Source organism: Coregonus clupeaformis, chromosome 35, assembly GCF_020615455.1.
Source record: "Coregonus clupeaformis isolate EN_2021a chromosome 35, ASM2061545v1, whole genome shotgun sequence".
NCBI classification, from domain to species: domain Eukaryota; kingdom Metazoa; phylum Chordata; class Actinopteri; order Salmoniformes; family Salmonidae; genus Coregonus; species Coregonus clupeaformis.
Window position 1 is genome coordinate 4,345,484 of NC_059226.1, and position 25,655 is coordinate 4,371,138.

The 25,655-nt window shown below is 44.5% G+C and overlaps 2 protein-coding genes across 5 annotated transcripts in view; one reads left to right on the top strand and one right to left on the bottom strand.

Annotated features, from left to right (window-relative positions):
• The first annotated feature begins 1,119 nt into the window (after positions 1-1,119).
• LOC121550641 (proline-rich protein 7-like) lies at positions 1,120-5,321 on the top strand. Its single transcript, XM_041862977.1, has 2 exons — positions 1,120-1,417; positions 4,861-5,321. Exons 1-2 carry the CDS (start codon positions 1,120-1,122, stop codon positions 5,319-5,321), a joined length of 759 nt encoding a protein of 252 aa, XP_041718911.1.
• Positions 5,322-11,861: 6,540 nt separating this feature from the next.
• LOC121551712 (drebrin) overlaps positions 11,862-25,655 on the bottom strand; it is a 121,311-nt gene continuing 107,517 nt past the window's right edge. For 2 of the 4 annotated variants that reach the window (XM_041864433.2, XM_041864431.2), the window contains exons 6-15: positions 25,036-25,113; positions 22,527-22,678; positions 22,369-22,426; positions 21,397-21,453; positions 20,835-20,949; positions 19,530-19,658; positions 16,736-16,849; positions 14,703-15,151; positions 14,092-14,182; positions 11,862-13,712 (exon numbers count right to left, since the gene is read on the bottom strand). In XM_041864433.2, the coding sequence (XP_041720367.1) occupies positions 13,660-13,712; positions 14,092-14,182; positions 14,703-15,151; positions 16,736-16,849; positions 19,530-19,658; positions 20,835-20,949; positions 21,397-21,453; positions 22,369-22,426; positions 22,527-22,678; positions 25,036-25,113 (1,296 nt within the window). In that variant the 3' untranslated portion in view covers positions 11,862-13,659. The remainder of the gene's footprint in view (positions 13,713-14,091; positions 14,183-14,702; positions 15,152-16,735; positions 16,850-19,529; positions 19,659-20,834; positions 20,950-21,396; positions 21,454-22,368; positions 22,427-22,526; positions 22,679-25,035; positions 25,114-25,655) is intronic. The other 2 variants (XM_041864434.2, XM_041864435.2) reach the window with 2 other exon arrangements.

Below are 25,655 nucleotides of genomic sequence, written 5' to 3' on the forward strand. Positions count from 1 at the left end.
TTGAGGTCAGCAGTATTGGGGCACACACAAAGGGCCCTGTTTTCCCCATGAGATCCATGTAGGGTTCTGCTCCTTCCTCTCTGATGTGTGAAACTGATACTCACCCCCTGAGGTCACCATCATAATGATGCTTGAACATTCGAGATCACTTACCAGACAGGTCCACATCCATGTTTCTGATATTGCAGTTCCATGTTTAAAAATAATTGCGTATTTCATAATTGATAATGATGGTCCCCTCTGCCCTCTCTCTTCCCCCTCTCTCTTTGTTGAGCAGCGTGACGTCGGGAGTCCTCTGGAGTTCTGAGGTGCCGGAACCCATCGGAACCCATCGTCTGGGGATCAGCGTGCCAGAGGGGGGACCCGGAACCAAGTGGAACCCCACGGAACCGCTCAGAACCCCACAGGAGTGCACGGAACCCCTGGGCCCTGTGTCCTGGAGGAGGCAGCTGTGGGACGGACCGGGGGCGTCACGTGGCGCTGCTCTGCCTGACTCCTACCCAGACCTCACCCCTCCGAGGGCCCTCTCAGTCTGCCTGCTGGGGAGAAGAGCAGGCCTTCAATCTCAGTGGGAAGGAGGAGCAGTGCTCTGTGTTTTTTTGTGATCAGTTTCCTTAAGCTGAGTTTTTTCAGGATACCTGGACAGTGGATGTGATTTAGATTGAGTTTTGCATTGAGACTGCAGGGAGAATGTAGATCACCTTGTTCTACCTGTGAAGAACCATAGAACATCTGATCTGCAGTGACCTGCAGGCTGGAAAACAACTGATCACACCTGGCCTTTGGACTAGAGAAGGGCCTCTGAGACAGTGTGGGTGTTGTTGTGTGGGTATGAGGACAATGGACAGCCGGTCATTTTAGCAGGGATCATGTACACTGTTATCAGGGCTGATCTGAGACGTCAGCTGTCACACTGATATAAGAGGACTACAACTCAACAGAAGACTACACATTCAACCAAACTCCCCTGGAGACTGGAGCCCTATCTTTAACTTGAATGTTCTCCCCTGTCTCCTCAGTGACAGTCAGTGCTATTTGATTTAACGTATCTTCCCAAGTCCAGTTGGCTCCTCATTTCACGCACCTCGGTAGCGCCAAGTCAACTAGTTTGTCATCACCATGGTGATGTCCCAGGGCACATACACTTTCCTGGCCTGCTTTGCTGGGTTCTGGCTGGTGTGGGCTCTCATCGTCATGCTGTGCTGCTTCTGTAGCTTCATCCAGCGGCGTCTGAAGAGGAGGAGGGAGGAGAGGCTGAGGGCCCTGGAGATGGAGCCACTGGAGTGCCTGGGCCCAGGGGGGTTGGCTGGGTACCCCCCCTCCAGAGAGCCCCTCCATTTCTGCCCCCCGCTGACCCTCTCCCCTCCGCTGCACATTCCTCACTCCCTCCCACAGGGCAGCTGGGCCTCCCCTCAAGGTAATGTACCGATACAGTACTTTTCTTTATACTGCTTTGAATATTCTACCACACAGATACAGATGCACACACACACACACACACACACACACACACACACACACACACACACACACACACACACACACACACACACACACACACTATGACTAATTAAGATTAGACTGCAGTACTTTGTATCATACACACTTAAACCTTTTAGCTCTTTGTTGCTCATGTTTACCATGCAACCTCTTTACAGCTCCTTTTCCAGTTCAATATGAATGCAATATAAACACACAAAGAGCATAACTCAGGAGACACCTGCAGTTTTATGTACATTACATGCTACAGCCATGACAGCAGTGACTCTGAAGGTTTTTTGCTGTAGGCTCTCATTGTATCTGTAGCTGCCTTCCTTCATGGGTGACATGGTGACAGTTAGCGCTGTAGCGTAGGCGATGCGTGGGCAGAGCAGTGGCAGAGTTAGTAGCACAGCAGCCAGCGCAATGACAGAGACTGCTAGCAGCTCGACACTTAGTAGGCGCTAACGGCGTGACAGTCAGTCAATGGAGTGAAAGGTAGGCTAGCAGCAGCCATTGAAATAGATAGAGGGCTAGCAAGCACAACAGCCAGACAGAGGAACTCAGTACCAAGGCAGCAAGGACAGGCTGGTTAAGGGGTGCACCTCAGAGTGGTAGAAAAATGGGGATACCCTCCCCCAAATGACATTATAGCTCCAGAACATAAAATGGCTACAAAATAATTGATATGCAAAGGCACAGCTGGCGTTCATACATTTTATAAATGTAATTGAACATGCTTAATTTACAGTTTTTATTGCCATTTCCTCATGGTGAGATCCATAGGTCTCCAGCATTGGAGAGGGCTTTTTCCAATAAAACCTTCCTCCCTGCAGCTGCTGCTGTGCTTGCATCATAGGGGCTGTCCTTGGCGGCAGATGTGGGCCCCAGACCCCCAGGGTCACGGAGGCTGAGATTAGCAATCCTGTCCCCAGAGGAGGTGGCTCCACTCTGGGCTGTCCCTGAGCCATGTCCCCCCCTTCCCCCTTCCACCACCCTCCAAAGCCCTGCCAGCCCTCTGCACCTGTGGCCCTCTCTAGGTTTGGAGGCATTGCTGTCACTGGAAACAAACAGCCGCCTGGCGCAGCACATGAAACACTCCTTTCATCTCCCAGTGCTCTGAGCCTCCATTGTTACTGTATGGAAGTAATGTTTATTCATACATATAGAGGCTGGGGCTAATATTACAACAGGGACCAGAGCAGGGCGTTATGAACGTGTGGTGGAAAAAGAGATCATAATAACTATAGTGTAATTGGTTGTGGATATGTGGACTCATACAGGCATGTACAGTACATACATAGCGGATCAGTGCCACCATGACAACACTTCAACACATGCTGTGTAGAATTTCCATATCACACGTTCCATATCCTTGACATCAACCAGTTGTCGTGGTTTTAGAGAGCAGCAACATTTCTTCCATTGGAAAACACTCTGAAGTGCAAAGTGGTATGGCTCCCTGGAATATATAGGGAGAATCTCAATTGCATACTCCTCGCATCCTCTCTCCTCGCCTCCTTCTTCAAACCGATTGGATGAGAAAGCCAAGGGTCCCTCCTATCTGACCTTCTCCTCCAGTGGGTTTTGAGGAGGCGAGGAGAGCGGACAAGAGGAGTATGCAATTGAGGTTCTCCCATTATATAGTATAGACAGACTGTGGGTAGTCTTTGAAAGAGATGGGGGCTGGGAAATTGAGTTTATGACTAGTAGTACCTCTCCCTTTATCAGCCTGGGTTTCCACACTGGAGGAAGTAACACTGTCAAAGCACTACAAACAAAGCACTCTAGAGGTGTGGTCAGAGGGTGTGTCATTGTTATTAGCCTAGCCAGCTACATTACAACCCTCCGGATTCATCACCGAGTAGTCAGAGTCCAAGGAGATATTACTGTTTGCTCCACAGCCTTATCTCTGACCTGTATTCTCTTGTTCAAACCACAAGTGTATCAGAGTTTCCAGGCGTGAATTACCTATAACAGTAGTAACCTCACACAACGTAATTCGAAAGGAAGTCGTCCCTATATGGCAAACCCTGGGGGCGTGAACATGCGTTCACAACAACACTTCATACAGCTGAATGTACTTTACCGCCCACTATCACAACTATTTTACAGCTTTGATGTTATTGCCTCATGCTTCCTGACTGTTTGTCACATCAAAGCATGCTTACTATGTTTTATGTGTCAATTGCAATGATACCTGCTTTCAAAGATAGAAAAAACAGAGATAAAAGAAATGTTCTATATTCTGAGATGATCAAAAGCCCAAAACAATGATATATTGATGATATATTCATTACAATCGACATGACGAGCGCTGGGGACTATAAGGTTCTATATACAAAAAGAAAGTTCCGAACCCTTATCTGTTTAAATGGTGTCAGCAATTTATATCTTATATTCTTTTGAACTTAATTAACAACATGAATTGGGGTATTTAGATTACTATATGGGTAGAGAACATTAAACAGAACAATAACTCAATTTGGACAAAAATGCAGATAGAACCTTATAGTCCAAAGCTCTCAATGATTTGTTTCCCCTGAAGAGAAATGCACAGTGCTTTCAGAATTCATTGTCTGATTCACACTGGGCACCCTGAACACTAGTACTGGCTTGGCTTGGCTCGGTTCGGCCCTACAGTGCGAATCAGACACAAGTCTATCTACCCGCTCTCATTCCATCTTTTACTGATCCCTCTCTCTGTGTCCCACCTGTTCTGTTCCTGTGGGTTTTCTCTTTGTGAGCTTCGAAGGGAGTGAATCCAGATGATTGTGCTGAATACATCAGTAAATTAGCCTCCTACTGGCTTGAGTGTTCCTGTCAAAACAAATATGTCATTAAGCTCTCTTCACACTGTGTGTGTGTGCATGCGTGTACGTGTGTGAAGCCATTCAGTACTATAAAATGCACAGAGTCCGAATTGAGTCATCAAAGAAGCCTTTATTGTCGGCTACGGTACTCATCAATGGAACGCTCACCGCTCAACCTGTGTTCCACATGATTCACAGTTTAAAGGCAGAGTTGTCAGTGTAGGAGGTGGACTTGGCAGTGGTATCAGTAACTTTAGATGTATAGTCAGCCATCTGAGCTGACTGAGGCGTCAGTGGAGCTACTGCTACATTAACGTTATGTAATAGCCAGCAGGAGTCAGTTTAGCAATGATAATCACCCACACAACCTTATACCACAGGATCCCTAAGGTCTACCTTTAGACCTAAACACTGACAATATCATGGCCCAATCTGACTGTGTCCATGGTAAAGTGGCATTTGATAATAATGATGGATTTGGTATATATTAAGCTTTTCCAATGCTAACTGCACTTTACATTGTAAAGGGGAAACTAACATACTGTATGTTTGTCTGTTTCCTCCCCAGAGACGGACGTGTTTGGAAAGCCTCCCTGCTATGAGGAGGCTGTTCTAATGGAAGACCCCCCTCCTCCCTACTGTGAGGTGCTGGCTGACAGCCAGGGGGGCACCAACACAAAGCCTGCCTCCCGGATCTCCAGGCTGGAGCAGCAGGAGCCTGAGACCGCCAAGACCCCCCCCGTCACGGTGTTCTCTGAGCGGGGCTACTCCTCCCTGATCCGCCTGCCCACCGCCCGACGCTGGGACTCCCTGGGGCACCTGCTCTCCACCATGGACCTCAACCACAACACCCTCCCCACGGAGCCCCTCTCCCTGCAGGCCCAGGCCACCGCTACCATGCCCCGCGAGGGCCGGACTCACACACAGCCAGAGCTGGGGCTGAGAAGTATCCAGGGGCTCAGGGGGCTAGAGCAGAGCTGTGGCCTGCCCACGGCCTTCCCTCTGCTGGGTCGCAGCACGGCCGTGTAGGCCTGAATAATCCTCCTGGAGGTGGGGTTGAGGCTGGAGCTAAGGGCGTTGGGTTGGGTTTGAGGAGGGGGGTCTGGTTTATAGAGTTGGACTGATGATGGAGGGGGTAGAGGAGGATAAACACCCTTCAGACTCCCAGCAGCCAGAGGTGTTGTTCTCTGCTCTCCTCTGTGCAGAGTGAGATGGGAACAGCCTTTCTAAAGATGACCTCTCTGCCTTCCTCTCATCATCCCTCCATATCTGTCTCTATTCTCTCTCTCTGGTTGTGTTGATATCTCTATTCTCTCTCTGGTTGTGTTGATCTCTCTATTCTCTCTCTGGTTGTGTTGATCTCTCTATTCTCTCTCTGGTTGTGTTGATATCTCTATTCTCTCTCTGGTTGTGTTGATCTCTCTATTCTCTCTCTGGTTGTGTTGATCTCTCTATTCTCTCTCTGGTTGTGTTGATCTCTCTTCTCTCTGGTTGTGTTGATCTCTCTATTCTCTCTCTGGTTGTGTTGATCTCTCTATTCTCTCTCTGGTTGTGTTGATCTCTCTATTCTCTCTCTGGTTGTGTTGATCTCTCTATTCTCTCTCTCTGGTTGTGTTGATCTCTCTTCTCTCTGGTTGTGTTGATCTCTCTATTCTCTCTCTGGTTGTGTTGATCTCTCTATTCTCTCTGGTTGTGTTGATCTCTCTATTCTCTCTCTGGTTGTGTTGATCTCTCTATTCTCTCTCTGGTTGTGTTGATCTCTCTATTCTCTCTCTCTGGTTGTGTTGATCTCTCTATTCTCTCTCTGGTTGTGTTGATCTCTCTATTCTCTCTCTCTGGTTGTGTTGATCTCTCTATTCTCTCTCTGGTTGTGTTGATCTCTCTTCTCTCTGGTTGTGTTGATCTCTCTATTCTCTCTCTGGTTGTGTTGATCTCTCTATTCTCTCTCTCTCTGGTTGTGTTGATCTCTCTATTCTCTCTCTGGTTGTGTTGATCTCTCTTCTCTCTGGTTGTGTTGATCTCTCTATTCTCTCTCTCTGGTTGTGTTGATCTCTCTTCTCTCTGGTTGTGTTGATCTCTCTATTCTCTCTCTGGTTGTGTTGATCTCTCTATTCTCTCTCTGGTTGTGTTGATCTCTCTTCTCTCTGGTTGTGTTGATCTCTCTATTCTCCGTGGCGTCGCAGCCTGATGCAGAGCAGCTATTACACTGAGTATACAAAACATTAGGAACATCTTCCTAATATTGAGTTGCACCCCCTTTTGCCCTCAGAACAGCCTCAAGTCATCGGGGCATGGACTCTACAAGGTATCGAAAGCAATCCACAGCGATGCTGGCTCATGTTGACTCCAATGCTTTCCATCGTCGTGTCAAGTTGGCTGGATGTCCTTTGGGTGGTGGACCATTCTTGATACACATGGGAAACTGTTGAGCGTGAAATCCAGCAGCGTTGCAGTTCTTGACACGCTGAAACCGGTGAGCCTGGCACCTACTACCATACCCCATTCAAAGGCACTTAAATCTTTTGTCTTGCCTATTCACGCTCTGAATGGCACACATACACAATCCATGTCTCAATTGTCTCAAGGCTTAAAAATCCTTCTTTAACCTGTCTCCTCCCCTTTATCTACACTGATTGAAGTGGATTTAACAATTGACATCAATAAGGGATCATAGGTTTCATCTGGATTCACCTGGTCAGTCTGTTATGGAAAGAGTTCTTAATGTTTTGTACACTCATGTTATGAGTCTGCTGTTGCCATGGCTCCCTGGAACTGTCTGTTGCCCATGATGCCTCTGCCCCCCTCGCTGAGTTTATAAAGATATTTTCATAGCCTTTCTTTGTAAGACTGCAGGTAGAAACAGAATCAGAAGAAAGTCCTTGGAAATCTTCAATGACCTCCAGTAGCTCTGTGTTACTGTTGGTCCTGTTGTATAACATGTACAGTGAAGGACCAAGAAAGATGTTGGGAGATGCTGAATTCAGCCCGAGAAGCTATCGCCCTGCTCTGAGCATTGCGATGTGCAATGGAAATGTTGTTTTGTATTGAAAAAGCTCTTCTTCAGCATTACTGTCATCTCTTCAAGATGTTCTGAAGTGGACTATGAATATCAATTTAATAACCCCCAGCTGGGGATTGTTGCTCCTTGGTGTACGGACGACTGTGTGTGCGTGTGTGAGTATGTGTGCGTACGTACGTTTGCGTGCAAGCAAGTGTATGGTTGTGCGTGTGTGGTCTAGCTCCTAAATCATTAGTCCAATCAAGTACAAAAGGAGACAGTGGTATTTTTCCAGCAGGAATAAGTTCCCTCTATCCAAAGAATTGAAACCCTTGTATAAATAATTCATAATGCTAATCATAAGATTTCCTTTCTCTCTCGCTCTCCCTCTCTGGGTTGTAAATTACTTCCTAATCGTCGCTATCTGTCCATCAGGGAAGCGTTTCATCGAGATTGTAAATCCATTTCTCTCTTTCTCTCCTTACCTCATCCCTCCCTCTCCATCTCAAGCTACTCATCAGGCTAGATGTGACTGTGAGACACTCCTTCACATTGCCATGCAGGTGCTACAGTACACACAGCAGACACCATCACAGCAAATTGAATCCGTCATGGTAGCAAAGCAAAGCCATCACCATGCAGCAATTGCAGAGATGGGATTTTTGTTCTTTTTTTCCTCAAATATTGTTTTGCTATTCATGGTTTTCTCTCTCTCTCACTCTCTCATGATATCTGACCCCTTCTCTCTGTACCACTGGTGTTTTGAATGACATTCAGACAGCTCCTCTTAGCAGAGCTTTGGAAAACACTAAACGCTAGTCATTTCCATCTCGCCGAGTCTGACGAGGAGCCCTAGCCTAGTGCCGAAGCAGAAGTGTTAAATAGAATAATTCACATTAAGGAATGCATAATTAGCATACACCCTCAGGGAGGTTACGCTTTAAACAAGTGCTTTTCCTTGTCACTCACAACCTATTATATTTTAGAAATATATATTTTTTTATGTTTCAGAGCTAGTGTGATTTAGCGCTGAATTCAATTCGTAGCGCTGAAGATCAGCATTACAGTGTGATTACCTCCCGAGTGGCGCAGTGGACTAAGGCACTGCATCGCAGTGCTAGCTGTGCCACTAGAGATCCTGATTCGAATCCAGGCTCTGTCGTAGCCGGCCGCGACCGGGAGACCCGTGGGGCGGCGCACAATTGGCCCAGGGTAGGGGAGGGAATGGCTGGCAGGGATGTAGCTTAGTTGGTAGAGCATGACGTTTGCAAGCCAGGGTTGTGGGTTCGATTCCCACGGGGGGCCAGTATGAAAAATAAAAATAAATAATGTATGCACTCACTAACTGTAAGTCGCTAACATTTAAAGGCAATGGTCCCGCGTCAGCGGAGACTGCATTCACGGTAAACCCTGCATATGTCGGCTTAATCTGAAATTACCTTCACATTTCGATCGCACAATCCTGCCCCAGATGCTTTTGCAGGGGGGAAATCGAATCAGAAGAATCATGGGGAAAATGTGAGTGAGATATGGACAATAGTGCGTTGATTGCCTCAAGGCCAAAGTATTTCCCTCTTCTGTATCTATCCAATACGTACCCCCTTTACTACCCTGCTCAGCCTATTAGGAACCATGTTATCCACCAAGGTCCACCTCTTTGTTATTAGCTGTTATGTAACCCAATTCATTCACATTATGTAACCATTGAAATTAATGGAGAATTTGATGGGCTTACCTGGCAGCACCCTTGAGATGCTTGGACAAATTAGGAAGCTTGTCAGCTTGGTTCAGTCCTCAAGGACGCTAGAGTTAGGGAATTGGATTGGAGGTCTTCAATCCAAGGAGCACCACCACCTACAGTATGGGGCACAACAGGTCATACAAATATGGAGGTAGGGAACATACAGTATCTAACGGAAGGGGAGAGAAAGGAGGGTGGAGACAGCGAAAGGGGTGAGAGAGAGGAAAGAGAGCATGAGAGAGAGCTACTTGAGGCCATTCCTGTAGATAGAGATGTTATTACTGAGAGATAAAAAAAAAGTATTGCAGTTTGAAGCGAGGGGCAATGTCAAAGTTTGTCCTTGGTTCACTTCGACAAAAGCACTTATTTATATATTAAGGTAGTTGGTTGTCTTGTGAAAACCTAAAATTGAGGCGGTCCATTAAGTTTATTTCAGATGCAGATTTCTTCTTTTTTTTTTTTTTTTTTTTACAGCATACAATTGCATTTAGACAATCATTTTGAGAGCTTAGGAGTTTTTCTTTTTGGAACCCTCAAAACAATCAATTGAAGCTGATTATCATGGCCCCTGAATGTACTGATTCATGCTATAAGTGTAACTGAAAATGAACACTATTTCATTTGAGGTGTTTCTATCCATCCTTGAATGGAGAGGTAATGTTAAATATTATTTTACCAAATGTTTTGTCTGTTTAAATCACACAACTTGTCACAGTCTTCTTGATTGATTGACAACTGCCTCTGAGCTGTCATGCCTTGATTCCAGTCGCTTATTTCATTGTACAACTGTTTATTTTCTCTTTCCTCTCCTCCGCCACAGAAGGAAAAGACAGAGGTGTAAACTTCTAGCTACTAGTGTGGGACTGGGACTGTCAGTAGTGTCTGATGACTGACATCCACAGAGTTTCCCATCTCCTAACCCAGGGGTCGCTCAACACAGTTGGAACTGGACTCGTATCATAGAGAATAATAGAGGCCTCTAGTGGCCAAAAGGCCATATTAGCATGGGCAGCACCATTGAGGGCTTCCACCACTTTAATGTAGTCAACTGGGTGGGACTTCCAATTTCATTGGCTGGTCCATCCTGGTGACCCTGTTGGAGTCATGTCCAACTGGGTTATCAGGAGGGCTCAAGCAATCGTGAAGAAGAAAATGTACTACTTCAAAATGGAGATTGCCTCAATGGCTCTGCCTATGCTGTCACAGACACTTTAACGGTACAGATACAAAGAAGAGTCCTCCACCTCTGTGACCCGGGTTCATCAACTGTCTAGCTGGCAATGTGGCAGCCATTTTGAGGAGATCAATAAAATGCCCTGATAGAATGGACCGTTCCTCTAACATTGGGTTGACATCACTGTGAGATATCCATCATTTGAGGAATTCAAACAGACATTTATTTAGCATCCAAGGTAGCATATCGGTCCAGACATGCTACAGATTGATATGGCTTATAGTAGGACGTGGCCCTGCCATAGTATGGACTCTCTTTGACACCTCCTCACAACTACATACCTGTTCCGCTGTGAATGTCCGTACAACATATAGCATGCAAAGTGTTCTCTATACGTCTGACTGCAGGAGCAGTTCTCTGTTAGTCACGCCTACATCTGCTGCTACTACTGTACTGTATGGAATGCATAAACAAATTGCACCTTACTCCCTATATAGTGCACTACTTTTGACCAGGGCCCATAGGAACTATATAGGGAATAGGGTGCCATTTGGGACATAACCTATGTGCTCCATGTATACCTGTGAGAAGGGGTCTTCATAGAACCATACCTGGACTATGACTAAGTCAATGGTACCAACATCTCTTTAATGAAATGCAGTTGAATAAAAATATAGATTAAAAACAAACATGGCAAGTGGCTTTGACAGACTTGTGTTTCAATGTTGTTGGATGTTTTGTGTTCATGATCATACCTGTTTCGAAGACTGAGATATTTGTTTGCAAGATAATTTAAATGTTTTTAAAAAACGTGAACTTCTACCCTACAATATATGCTATAAGATTCCCTGACCAAGATGGATGTCATTTTAGTCACGTTGTGGGGATGCCAATGTTCATTCTAATGTTCTATTTAATTCTATGATGCTAGCATTTCCCTCTGCACTTCCTCCTTAAGTCATGATAATATTTAAGTACTCAAGGATGCATTGGATTGGGGAAAAGGGGACAAAAAGAAAAACTTTCAAATCAAAACACTCTTAAGTCATTGTTTGGAGCTTTTTAAGTCTTTTATTAACATACATCAGCATTTAGCATGTCACAAAAGATCTTGCGCTTATTTAAAAAACAGTGTGAGAAGCGGACGGAAAAGAGGGAAGAATCTTTTTATTTATATATTTTAAATGAAAAGAGAGAGTTAAGACAAGGAACAGCTAATCCTTGCTTTGGGACGAAGAGGGTAGTAGTAGAGTAGTAGTCTCCTAGTAGTGCGATAGGGAGAGAATAATAATCACTACCCAGGAGGTTATCAGGGTGAAGAAGTATACATTGAAATTATGTGGAAATGGTGTCAGTTACTGCTAAAGATGCGGGTTGGTCAGCTCTTACCAAGCATTAGCTGATTCTCATATACAGAACAGGCTGCGAGGGATATGGAATCCCACCACAACTCACATTTCAAATCTCTCTTCAAAGAAATTTCATTTTAAAATCTCACTCAATCCCACAACAAGCCTCAATTCAAAGTGTCATAATCATAATAATAAGGGCCACAATTACAAAAAAAAAGTGTTAGTCGATCATTAGTTGTATATTACTAAATATCAAACGCTATTTACAGGACAAAATACTACATTGTTTTTTTCTTCTTATTGCTTGCTGGTTCCCACTCAGAACTCTGTGGTAAGAACATAGAGATAGAACAATATAGAACTGTGACAGGATTGATTTAGAATCAGATCTGAGGTGTGGAATCTCAGAAATGAAACTATCCTTGAACAGTAATGATAAGAAACAACCTCTAGATCAAATAAAGGAAGACTGGGGAAGACAGTCTATAAGCCATGTGGAGGGGGTTGCATCAAGACTAATATTTTCTAAACATTCGAGCATTAATAAAGAGTATAATGAGTCTTGATGATCAAAAGCATTTCTAAGGCCTACTGGGGAAGCTAGTCCACTGGATTGTTTCTCATTTAGACTGTATGGGTGAAATCAGAACTGAGATGACTGGGTGAGAGTCGAGCAGGGAATGAGACCTGTGCAAAAACAACACATAGTCCAACGGTATAATTACAACAGTGAACAAAACAGTGCCTCTGAGGCCATCAAGGGGCGTGTATGTGAACTACATCATATTAGAAGAAGGACGAAGGAAATTAAAACAGATGGAATGCAAAATAGTGAATTTGTGTCTACTGCTAAAGAAGGATGTAGTGTTACAAAGCAGTGACTACTGTAGCAGCTCTCGAACCACCTTCGCACAAGACACACTGTTCCGTTCATAGTGCCACAACGTGTGACGAATGTCCTCGTTCCCATCTGAGTACTCTAGATACAGTTATTGCCTAGTTTTCACTGGAGATGTAACAAAACAAGAGACTACAGCTATTGCCATGATTCAAAGATCCTGAATATTAATTTCTAGTACACTTTTAATAGGTCGTAAAAAATATATTTTCCTCTAGTCTGATTTTCTGCTGGGAGAGCAGTAATATTCTCCCAGCAGAAAATCAGACTAGGGGAAAATGTGTGTATGCCAACCAACACAACGCTAAGAAACTACGATAGATATTCCTTTTCAAAGTGACTTGGCACAGCACAAACAAGTATTTTGCTATACCTCCCTTGTGTGTACAGTATATATTAGGGTTTTACTATGGTATAGTACAATAGTACTGCTATCCCAGCCTGTAGTATGATGTCGACCACACCTTTGTCTGGTTCCCCTCTCCCCCTCTATCTGCCCACAGTGGATTACGCGTAAGGCCCCATGGCCAATCTGAAACATTGAACAATTCAGGATTACACTTGGCACCATTTCCTCTCGGATCCCCCTCTTCCTTCCCCCAGGCACCGTACCCACTTTTATCCCCAACTAGCTACCCAGAATGGGGGGTGGGGGTAGGTCCCCTAGGCCTCAGGGGAGAGGGCCAAAGCTAGGGCCAGAGCGGAAGCAACTCTTGGCACTAGGGAGGGTGGAAGGTGGGGCCCAGGGTTGGGGGAGAGAGGAGGGGTGGGGGGGGGCTGTGGTAGGAATAATTGTGATTGGTCACAATAGGGTTTGCTCTACCTTCTAATAGGCTACCTGTCTGGTACAGGGGTCATAGTCTGCTGTAGAAGACACAGCCATGCGCTACTGAGCTGTGTATATAAGTACGCAATAAAGTAGTTCCCACTCCCTGCTATTTACTCTGCATAGCAAATAAGGAGAAATCTAAGAAATACATTTAAAAAAACAAACACAAGAGCTCATCATCAACCAATTAGCATCTCTAACAATAACTTGACAACCTTTTCGGTGGCTAACATTTTTGTTTTATTCTAGAACATTATACCGATTTTTTTTTTTTTATGCAAGACTTCTTATTATTACTTTTTAAAAAATCAGTTTCGTCGTTGATGATGCGTTGTTTCTACTTCCCTCCACCGGACCGTACTACTCCACCATCGTCTAGTCGCTGTCCTCCATTACAGGGTCCGTGTCCCAGCACGTGATGTCAATCTCTGTACACACACACAGTGCATAGATAAAGCTCCACAAATCCACTGGGTCAATCTTTACACACACACACTTTAGTATTTTCATCAAGTGTGTCTTACAATATGTCAAACAAGGGGGCAGAAACAACCACATACTGTAACAATCATTATAAATCAAAAAGAAGTGTGACAGCAGTTCTTAAATAACAATAACAATGTGTTTCTGACTTCGCCAAACAAACTACCAATGGAACATAGTTGAATACAGAAGCAGATAGCCAGGCTGGTGCTTTTTCATATAATGATGTTTTTCCAACAGAATAATCCCCCTCCTCACATCTTTCAGACAGGAAGGTTATTTTTAGGCTTAATCCTGACATGATGCTCTCTCGCTCTCTCTCACCTGGTGGCTTGTTATAAAACACTGGCGTTGGGGTCATTTTAGCAGAGCAGTCCTCCTCCTCCTGCGATTGGCTGAAGTAGCCCTCGCTCGCCTACACAGACAGACAGATTAGTTAATAACAGTATTGTCTCAGCATATAGACATTTTCCTCCAGCTATGCCATCACAAGGGCACACTGTTCAAACAAATACTGCATGTACAGTACGGGATATCTTGGGGCAATTTGTATAATCCAGTACTGTACTGTGTGTGTTAGTGTATCTCTGTGCGTCAGTCTTTGTTCCATATCAGGAACACAGAACAGACTGCCATCCTCTCTCTCCTAGGTAACCAGTGGCACTCACTACTGCTGCTGTAGAATGCATTTACTGCCATCTTGTGGCACATTCTATTATGACTTTAGAAAAAGGAGAGATTCAATACAGGCATACAAAGTATACAATTCACAACAAGTCATAAACCCTACATGATATGAAATTCAAGCTGAAATTCAGGAAAATGTGTTCAATGTTAATTACATTCTGGTTATCAAAGTAGTTTCAAAGTAACTACTTGGCATAAGGCTAACATAATGTAAAGTTCTGCCAAGACATGTAATATGTTGTAATGACCTGAGTCCCTTCTTTGAGCAGCGTCTCCCCATTGGTCATCAGCTGAGTGTCATCTGAAGCATGCTGCAGTGCATGCTGGTAGCTCAGGGTCATATCGTGGGTCCCAGCCACATCCACCAGGCTGGAGGGCTCGTCCTCAGCACCCCCGGGGCCCGCCGGGCAGAATGGTACGTCCCCCATCTCGTCGAAGCTCAGCAGGGGCTCGACTCGCCCTCCAGGGGGCAGGGCCTGAGATGGGGTGGAGCCTGTGGCAGGACTGCTGTCCCATAGGTCGACCAGGGGGTCTGCGGCGGTGGGGGCGGGAAGGGGCCTGAAGCCTGAGAAGGGGTCGTAGTCATCTGAGGCTGAGGAAGGGGCTTTGGAGTCTGGGCGGGTCTGCGGGGCCACGCTCTGAACGGGTTTGGTGGGGGTGGACTCCTGGACCGGGCCTGGCTGCTGCTTGGGCTCACCTGGAGGGGAGGGAGAGAGGGAGGAGGGGGAATGTTATTGATAACAGTCAAAAGTTGTTATCAATAAGCCCTGATAGGAGACAAAGTGAAACAGTCCAAAGATCATACTTTTTTAAAACAAGTTGGTTGCAATTTCAGTTTAATCCACCAGAAAAGACAGAACAAATAATACAACAAATATGGTTAAACTCATATATTGAAACGTCTGCTCTACCCAAAATTACAACCAAGTAATTACAGCATTACCGCATAAATGAAAGCGGCAAGCGGAAGGGGGAGAAAGTATGGAACTTGTCTGTTGGCCCTGCATTAAAGACCAAAATTGGTTAAAGAAAATTGTGATAAATAAAAAAGTATACCAGTTTAATTTATGGACAAAGAAATTGACAGATTGCAAAATAGTCGGGAAGATATTTTTGATGTACCTATTCCATGGCACATGGTTTATGAACTGATACACAAAACGACACCAGAGTCAAAACTTAAGAGTTTTTCTATTTAAATGATTATACAAAATTCATGCAACCAATAGAATGTTATATATATGGGGGATACAACCACCCCAGCTCTGCAGATTTTGCTGCGAAAAGACAGAATCATTAGATCATTTGTTTTGGTACTGTCCATATGTAGCTTGTTTTTGGTCGCAGGTTCAGGAATAGCTGAAGAATTGCAACATTTACCTGGAGCTAACTCCGCAAATAGCACTGCTGGGGGATTTGAAAAGCCACACTCAATCGATCAATAATATAATAATACTCTTAGCAAAAATGTTTATCTTTAATTTACAATCTGTAGAAACTACGAGAATAGAAAGGTTCAGAACTTTTGTAAAACATCACACACAGCAGAGTTGAAAAGAATATGGCAAATAGAAATCAAAACTGGATGGTGTTCAGAAATAGATGGGAGGGGTTGAGTGGAGCTGAAGGGTGGGACTAAAAATAACAAGATAACTAAATGTAAAATATACTGTGTCTGTAAAATGTATATAGGTTCAGAACTTTTGTGAAACATCACAGTTAAAAATATATGGCAAATAGTAATCAAAACTGGATGGTCTTCAGAGATAGATGGGAGGGGTTGAGGGTAGCTAAAGGATGGGACTAAAAACAAACAAAATATAATTAGTGTAAAATATACTGTGTCCGTAAAATGTACAGTGCATTCGGAAAGTATTCAGACCCCTTGACTTTTTCCAGATTTTGTTACATTAAAGCCTTATTCTAAAATTGATTAAAACATTGTTTTCCCCTCATCAATCTACACACAATACCCCATAGTCTACAGTATATGTATCAGAGTGCCACTGGGGCCTAGAGACATGAGCAGGGCAAGCCCAGCCATCTGTGAAGGCAAATGAGGCCTGGGAAAACACACAGTCCCAGTGTGTGTGTGTGTGTGTGTGTGTGTGATCTGTGTTTGTTTGTATGGGATAAATGATAGCCAACAGGGCCAGGGCTTTCAATAGCTTTAAATGCTAACATTAGCCATGTACAAAGTTGCCTAAACAGAAATTAAGGATTTAAGTCTTTGTTAGGCCCTCAGTCTTGCCCAGTATAACCGAACTCTGTCCAGTCTTACCCCACTCGTTCCGGCTGTCGTCCTCTGCCTCCTGGATGGGTGTGGTGACTATTTTAGGGATAGGCGTTGGGGACGTCCCCATGCTGCGGTCTGAGCTCCCTTCATCATCGCCATCTGGAGGAGGAAGGTCAGACAACACACATCGAGAGGGAAGACCACCACAACTTCCCATAATCACCACCAAACATCACCATCATACAATACCATCACTCACAATCAAAATGATACCTAACAATCAAATCACCAACACAATAGAAATACTGCACCACCACACAATCAAATCACCAACACTTTCAAAAATGTTACCAAACAACCGAATACCAAACACAGTCAAAATGCCACCACAAAATTACATCATGAACACAATGAAATACCACCAATGGTCACAATAAGCACTGTCAGGCTAGCCTGAACACTGAATTCAATTTCACACTGAAGATGACAATGGTGTGGTTAATTATTTCAATAGCGACTTCAATGGTGCAACAGCAGCTGTGTCAGAGTATATCTGCTGAAGCACAAATGCAGCTGGGGATGAGATCATGTGACGCATGGGTGATTTCACTGGCGGCGGTGAAGCGTGGGTCCTTCCCAGCAGGCATATGTGCATATAGCTGTAAGTAAGCAGCAGCAACAGTGATATTCCCATGCATGAGCTGCAGCAACAGTTACTCCATATGGGCTATATCTTCTCTCCACTACAATACACTACATGGCCTTCAATTAGTACTGTAGGTAGAAGTTCCCCCTAACCACTGATACAGGTCAAACATCCAATTATTATGAATAGGACTGGAGGTAAAGTAAGCTGATCTTTGGTTAGGGGCATCTTCAACACCTTGAGCAAAAATACCCTCAGATCTTCATGGTGATGTTGTTTGTCTTGATCTAAACAGTGAATTCACCTTTGAGAGCAGCAATACTTTGTGGATGATTATTTTTTGTTTACATGTTTTGACTGATTTAACCATGCCCCAGTATACAGTACATTGTGGATGTGTGTATTGTCCATTAAAAGGACACATTAAGTGATTTGTGGACAAATCTGTTTTGGAGTCAGCTAGTGATTCTCTGCTGTCTGTATGCACATTGCAAAGAATGACCCTGGAGACTTGACCTGAGGAGGGCGAATCTCGATGAGAGACAATTAATATCCACTTAAAGAATAAACCACAGCACATTATACAGGCTGATACACCAAACACAATTCCCTTCAATTCAATTCAATTCAGACCAGGAACAGCTAACACAATAACAGAATGTGCTCGTGATTACTAAGAGCCAAAGCACCAACAAACCATTGATAATGACCAACATCACTGTGACTGGGAGCAACAGGACATAAAGATGGCTGACTGTACATGACTGTTGATGATATACAGTGACGGCAGCATCTTGCTTGGGTGGTCTTCCCACTTCACTACTAATCTAGGGGTCTTTAAATACTAAGAGAAGAGAGGAGGATAGGATATTGTCCCCTGTCCTCATCAAAGCTGAACCATTTATAAACACAGTTTCAATTTAAGGGGAGCAATATTTCACATGCAGAGGTGAAAAGTTCAGGCTGAATTTCATGGTGGTATAGGAATCCATTTGCAGTAAAACACATTTTATGACTTAGCTGGGGGGTTGGATCTAGTAGGAACTGGTTGGAACTAGTTAGAATTGGTTGGCCACCCTTACCAGAGCTGCCTTCACAGACAGACCACACAACATTGAGAAAGACACAGTACAGTTACAGTACAATACTCCACATAGGTCAGAGGTAACATCCATAATGGTCACACAGGGCCCACAACACAAGCCCAGTGACCATGGGCAACACAACTGAACGAGCAGCTCGACGACGACGACGGCACACACACTCACAGGTTATAGTTCAGGAGGTACGCGAGGTATGTGTGTACGGGTGGAGCAGAGCATCGCAGTCCATCAAGAGTAGCATGAGAGCAGAAACGGGGTAAGAAGAAGGGGGTAAAGGTGGATACGAAGTGAGATCGCCAAAACAAATAATGGAGCATGGAACCTACTGTATACAGGTTTGGATAATTCTCCTCCAATTCTCCTCCAGGTGAAAACCTGCCCAATATGGTTTACTATGACTAACCATCCTACCATCCCCACAACCCCTGGATAAAAGATCAGACCTCAGTGGACAACATATAAACATTGTGACCGAGAAGAATAATGGAGTAAACATCATTGGTGTGAAGGGGATGGAAGACTTGAGGCCGTTGACAAGATAGTATTAATAATAATAATAATAACTACCTACCCGAACACACTAAGATTAATTTGTGATAGGATATATAAGAGACAATAGCAGGGAGAACTAAGGGCCATGATCGACACAGCTCTTTGATATAAACAGCCATCATCAGCAAGACAACTAAAAGCACACTGAAAGAGGCCAAACCAAGAGAGTGCTAACTGACAGACACAGGATCTGTCATAACACCGGGAGGACTTTTAGCACAGGGCACTGTGGGTTTTAGCACACTGCACAGACACCCATCTCCTACAGACAGTCCCAACATGGTCCACTTTATCATGGAGATGTATATTTCAGTCTCGCCAAGGACTCAAAATAGAATAGAGCATGTCAGGCCCAGGTTAGCTAACAGTTGTCCTCTGAGCTAGCAGGGGTAAGTAAGGATGGGGTAGGAGAGGGGGCCGAGTTTATTACAGCAGCTTTAGAGTGGGATTTGGGGTGAGTGTCCTCTACTGTGGTCCTGTGAGGGTGGGTGGGGGGCTCTCCATGTCCTCCCTGCTCCTCTTCCTGTCCAGTACCTACCGGGTGCAGCGGGCTGCAGCCTCGCATGAGGCGGGGTGCGGAGGGGGGGCGGACTGGGCTCGCTGGGACTGTGCTGCTGCTTCAAGAACGGGCTGTCCAAACGGCCTGGTAACGGGCTGTCCAAACGGCCTGACAAAAGACAGGGCCCAGGGGGCGACACACACACATACACGGAGCGACACACACACACAGCGACGCACACATACATACAGACGCAGGGAGGATAAGGAAAGACAAGATAGGGAGAGGGTGATAGAGAGACAGAGGAGAGAGAGAGACAGGGGAGAGTAGGAGGAAGACAGGAAGGAGAAAGTCAAGATAAAACGAGGTTAGGCCCAAGAGGATCCCCGTGAGAAGTGAAGGATTGTGGGGGAATGGGCATGATCCCATATAAACCCATTAGTGAGGAGAGAAGAGGAGACACCCAAGAGAGGTTCCGGAGGAAGAACAGAGGGAGACACCGGAGGAATAAAATGTACGGATGGATGGGTGGATGAATGGAGAGGCAGACGACAAGACAAATGGACGCACAACCATGAATCAAACCAAAGGAGTGAGGTCAAAGAGAGAGAGAAAGAGAGTTGTTATTGACACACTGTGGACAAAGTGTGCCGTAGTGGAAATGAGAAGCACTGTTTAAATTTTTTTTTTATCTTTCTCTCCCAGTTCTTTTGCACCAAGCTCATTAATGATGGAGAAAGGAACTGAACATGGATTCAGTTCAGTATCTTCAGATGGACTTGGAATGAACACAGAGGCTATGGTCCATTATGAAAATATGCTGTTTCTTGACAAAAACAGATTGTTTCAGGGAGATTCTTTGGTTGCTTGGGTTTGCAGGTGGAGAGGAGACAGTGTGTTGTCTTCTTCAGTATGGAGAGCCTCACTGAGTCAGGCACTTCTTCCAGTTTCCATCCAGCTCCTTTGAGCCACTTGTTATCCGTATCTATGTAGTCTGCAAGGGAACACTGCTAGAGAATCTGTCTCTCTTCTTCCATATTCCACCTACATCTTCCTCTTTGTCTTCAACTGGATTACTCCGCATCTTCATCTGAATTCTACTCCAACTGTTCTCCTGGCTTCTAGATCTCTGTGGGATATCCAGGTGTCTGGGTCCAAAGGACTCTGTCCACTACCATACAGTGATAACAGACACACTGGTGACACACAGTACAATACAGGGACTGAGGTAGGTGACGAGGTGAATGACAGGACGAATGGTGGTTTGGGAGACCCAAAGACATCCATCCACCCTCCCTCCCTCCCTCCCTCCCTCCCTCCCTCCCTCCCTCCCTCCGGTCTTACCGGCCCTGTGGATAGAGACAGGAGAGACGTCCACACCAGTGGCCACAGCCTTCTCCTTCTGCTTAAAGAACTCCCTGGGATTGTCCGCCCGCTGGGCAATCAGGGCTTTCGCCTCCTGTCAACAGACAGACATACAGTACAACGTTAGACAAGCAGAACACACATACACCACTGTGAGATACTTTTCACACATAGGTAATACACTCACACCACAAAAGCACGCAAGAGCACAAACACTCTCACCCAGCATTTCTCTTACACACAGAGTCAGAGACACATCCTAGTGTAGCCTGAGTTGTCCCACTAACACAAATCCAAAGCCCAGGAGTGCTACTGTCACAATGACACACATATGCAGGCCATAAGTCTAGGATACAGATACAATGTACTTTACTCTCGGTCTCAACCTACTAACACTGGAGAGGAGTGGGACACACAATCTTATATATCATGGCAAGGTAAAGTAGGCTATAGTACAACAAATCAGTCATTTCAGTGACCAGGGACAGTGTATTTGTGTTTTGTAGTAGCAGTGTTTGTATGCTATGTTTTTTCAACCCACCTCCACTTCAGTCTCCTTCTTCTCTTTCTCCAGATCCTCATAGCTAGGTTCTGCTGTCTGCAAAGAGAGCGAGAGAGGGAGCGAGACAGGGAGCGAGAGACAGAGAGAGAGAGAGAGAGAGAGAGAGAGAGAGAGAGAGCGAGCGGTATACAAGGAGAAAGAGTATAGTTGTTTATATCTTCTATATCTATCCAGCAGGGTGCAGCAGAGCCTACATGTTTCAATCACAGTGATGTCATCCACCACTAGAAGGATTGCAGCATGATTGTCTACAAACCACAATATAGAAGCATAAAATATGTCTTCCATTTCATACAACCATATTAGTACATAATTAAGTTATCACTGCATGGCAGCCATTACAGAAGCACAGACATACAAGCAGGCATGTTCAGTGTTCAGAAAACAGAAGTATTGTTTTCGCAGGAAGTTAGTCTTAAAATAACAGTGGCTATAGTGGAATAGTAAGAGGAAGGAGATAAGTGAAAACATTGTGGGATACAATATTTGGAGAATAAACCTTATTGTTTCATGTTGTGTCAGGGCTGAAAATATTAATGTTGATGCTACTATTGAATTAAAGTTGAATTTTTTTAAACAGGAAATTAATTATTGATTCTTCTTAATCTTTCTCCCCAGACAATATCAATGACTAGTCTCAAATTTTGATCAGAAATTATCTCTAAAAGCAGACTGCCTCTTTCAGTAACTAAGGCAAGACCCTCTTTGGCACGGAACAGAGAATATGCATACAGTACATGCTCTGTTACTATACAAACACACACACTTTCTTAAAGAGTACAAATACACACACACACTCTTACTATGGTATGAATTCAAGAAGTAAACATAAATAACAATCTATTTTCAATGACTTCTCAATAAATGGAACTCTTTATGTCAAAAGCTTTTCCATTTTTGAATTTTGACAGCCTTCAATTCAAATTGACCCCAGCCCTGACACACACTTACTATGAGGGGCTGGTTCCGTGTCCTCTCTTTGGCCTCCTCTTCCTCCTGCATCTTCTTTCTGCTCCACACCCACACACACACACACACAGTTACCACATGGACCAATCACAAGAGTTTACAGTGATACTTCACATTACCCATAAGACACGGCGGCCCACCTGTGTTCCTCAATCTGCCTCTCCCTCTCGCGGTACCTCTTCTCTCTGTCCTCTTGCTCTTTCCTTTCCAGCTCCATTCTCTCCTCCTCGAAGCGTTGCCTCTCCTCCGCAACCTTCTTCCTCTCCTCCTCCTTTCTCAACTCTTCTTCACGCTGGTACACACAAAAAACAGAAAAATATATTGCATTATTTGTTTAATAATTCAATAACCGTGCCGGAGTCTGGTATAGTGGTCTAAGCTTCCGACTTCCGGACCACATACAGTGAGGGAAAAAAGTATTTGATCCCCTGCTGATTTTGTACGTTTGCCCACTGACAAAGAAATGATCAGTCTATAATTTTAATGGAAGGTTTATTTTAACAATGAGAGACAGAATAACAACAAATAAATCCAGAAAAACGCACGTCAAAAATGTTATAAATTGATTTGCATTTTAAATGAGGGAAATAAGTATTTGACCCCTCTGCAAAACATGACTTAGTACTTGGTGGCAAAACCCTTGTTGGCAATCACAGAGGTCAGATGTTTCTTGTAGTTGGCCACCAGGTTTGCACACATCTCAGGAGGGATTTTGTCCCACTCCTCTTTGCAGATCTTCTCCAAGTCATTAAGGTTTCGAGGCTGACGTTTGGCAACTCGAACCTTCAGCTCCCTCCACAGATTTTCTATGGGATTAAGGTCTGGAGACTGGCTAGGCCACTCCAGGACCTTAATGTGCTTCTTCTTGAGCCACTCCTTTGTTGCCTTGGCCGTGTGTTTTGGGTCAATGTCATGCTGGAATACCATCCACGACCCATTTTCAATGCCCTGGCTGAGGGAAGGAGGTTCTCACCCAAGAGTTGACGGTACATGGCCCCGTCCATCGTCCCTTTGATGCGGTGAAGTTGTCCTGTCCCCTTAGCAGAAAAACACCCCCAAAGCATAATGTTTCCACCTCCATGTTTGATGGTGGGGATGGTGTTCTTGGGGTCATAGGGAGCATTCCTCCTCCTCCAAACACGGCGAGTTGAGTTGATGCCAAAGAGCTCGATTTTGGTCTCATCTGACCACAACACTTTCACCCAGTTCTCCTCTGAATCATTCAGATGTTCATTGGCAAACATCAGACGGGCATGTATATGTGCTTTCTTGAGCAGGGGGACCTTGCGGGCGCTGCAGGATTTCAATCCTTCACGGTGTAGTGTGTTACCAATTGTTTTCTTGGTGACTATGGTCCCAGCTGCCTTGAGATCATTGACAAGATCCTCCCGTGTAGTTCTGGGCTGATTCCTCACCGTTCTCATGATCATTGCAACTCCACGAGGTGAGATCTTACGTGGAGCCCCAGGCTGAGGGAGATTAACAGTTCGTTTGTGTTTCTTCCATTTGCGAATAATCGCACCAACTGTTGTCACCTTCTCACCAAGCTGCTTGGCGATGGTCTTGTAGCCCATTCCAGCCTTGTGTAGGTCTACAATCTTGTCCCTGACATCCTTGGAGAGCTCTTTGGTCTTGGCCATGGTGGAGAGTTTGGAATCTGATTGATTGATTGCTTCTGTGGACAGGTGTCTTTTATACAGGTAACAAGCTGAGATTAGGAGCACTCCCTTTATGATTGTGCTCCTAATCTCAGCTCGTTACCTGTATAAAAGACACCTGGGAGCCAGAAATCTTTCTGGTTGAGAGGGGGTCAAATACTTATTTCCCTCATTAAAATACAAATCAATTTATAACATTTCTGACATGCGTGTTTCTGGATTTTTTGTTGTTGTTATTCTGTCTCTCACTGTTCAAATAAACCTACCATTAAAATTATAGACTGATCATTTCTTTGTCAGTGGGCAAACGTACAAAATCAGCAGGGGATCAAATACTTTTCTTCCTCACTGTATGCCCCCTCAGCGACGGGGTTGAGACCCTCTATATCCCTCTCTATATCGGTCTACATATCTGTACTTATATCTGTCCTGTCAAAAACAATCAAATATGTAAGAAAAAAAATCGAAATACTTCAATAATCACTTTGAATTAGTCACTACATCACAAAACATCAATGACTGAAATGCAAAACAGAACATTTGGCTTTGGTCCTATTGAGAGGAAGCAAAATCAACAGGCAATTTGTAGATTGAAATCTACTCAGATAAAGTTGCATTTCAGAGTCGAGTCTAACTTGTAGAGGGCAAAGCCGCCCCCTCACAATGATTCAAATTCAAATAACCTAAAGGACAGACAGCAGTTGATGTCATATCGCATTTGAGTTTGTCTTATTGGCTAGTGGCAACGCTTCAGGAAGAAGGGGAACATTGTTTGACTTTGTTTTGATCCTACTTCTACACACACACTCAAATTGAAACCGCTATTCATGCCATCACTACTAGTCTGAGGAAAAGGTAGAGGAAAAAAGACAGAAGAACAAATAACACTGCTGCTCTGCTCTTCTTGTTTCCAGAGTCCTTGTCCCGGTCAAACCCCCCAGCCTCCTTCCACCCCGCTTTTCCTCCCTCCTGAAATCATGTTCTTTCCTACCTTGGCTTGTTCCCAGAATTCCTCTCTATTGATCTTCTTCATCTCGATCTCTGCATTGGTCTTGGTGTACACGGTGCCCTGAACATTCGTCCAATAGGGAAAGAGCAGAAGGGAACAGGAAGTGGTTGGTTACAACCATTAGTAAAAGAGCCAAGCCATGTGTACACTCACACACAGTTCTGTGCCCTCCAAATCCTATTCCACCCCACCACCCCGTAACCAACAGGGTCAGACTAGACATATAGTGTCATATTTCTGTTCCACACACACCGTATAATTTATTGTACGCCACTGCCGGGGTATGAATTATATTAGTTATACAACTTTAACTTCTATATCAGGGGGAGTATCGGGTCGTTTCCATTACAAGCAGAGAAAGCACTAAGTGATTTATGATTCAGATACAGAGAGAATAGTACAGCATGTACTTGAACCCCTTAGGTAAGGGCCTTAAAAAGGTGCAGTGCCTTCAGAAAGTATTTGTACCCCTTGACATATTTCACATTTTGTTATGTTACATCCTGAATTCAAAATGGATGCAGCCACCACCATGCTTGAAAATATGAAGTGGTACTCAGTAACGTGGTGTGTTGGATTTGCCCCAAACATAACGCTTTGTA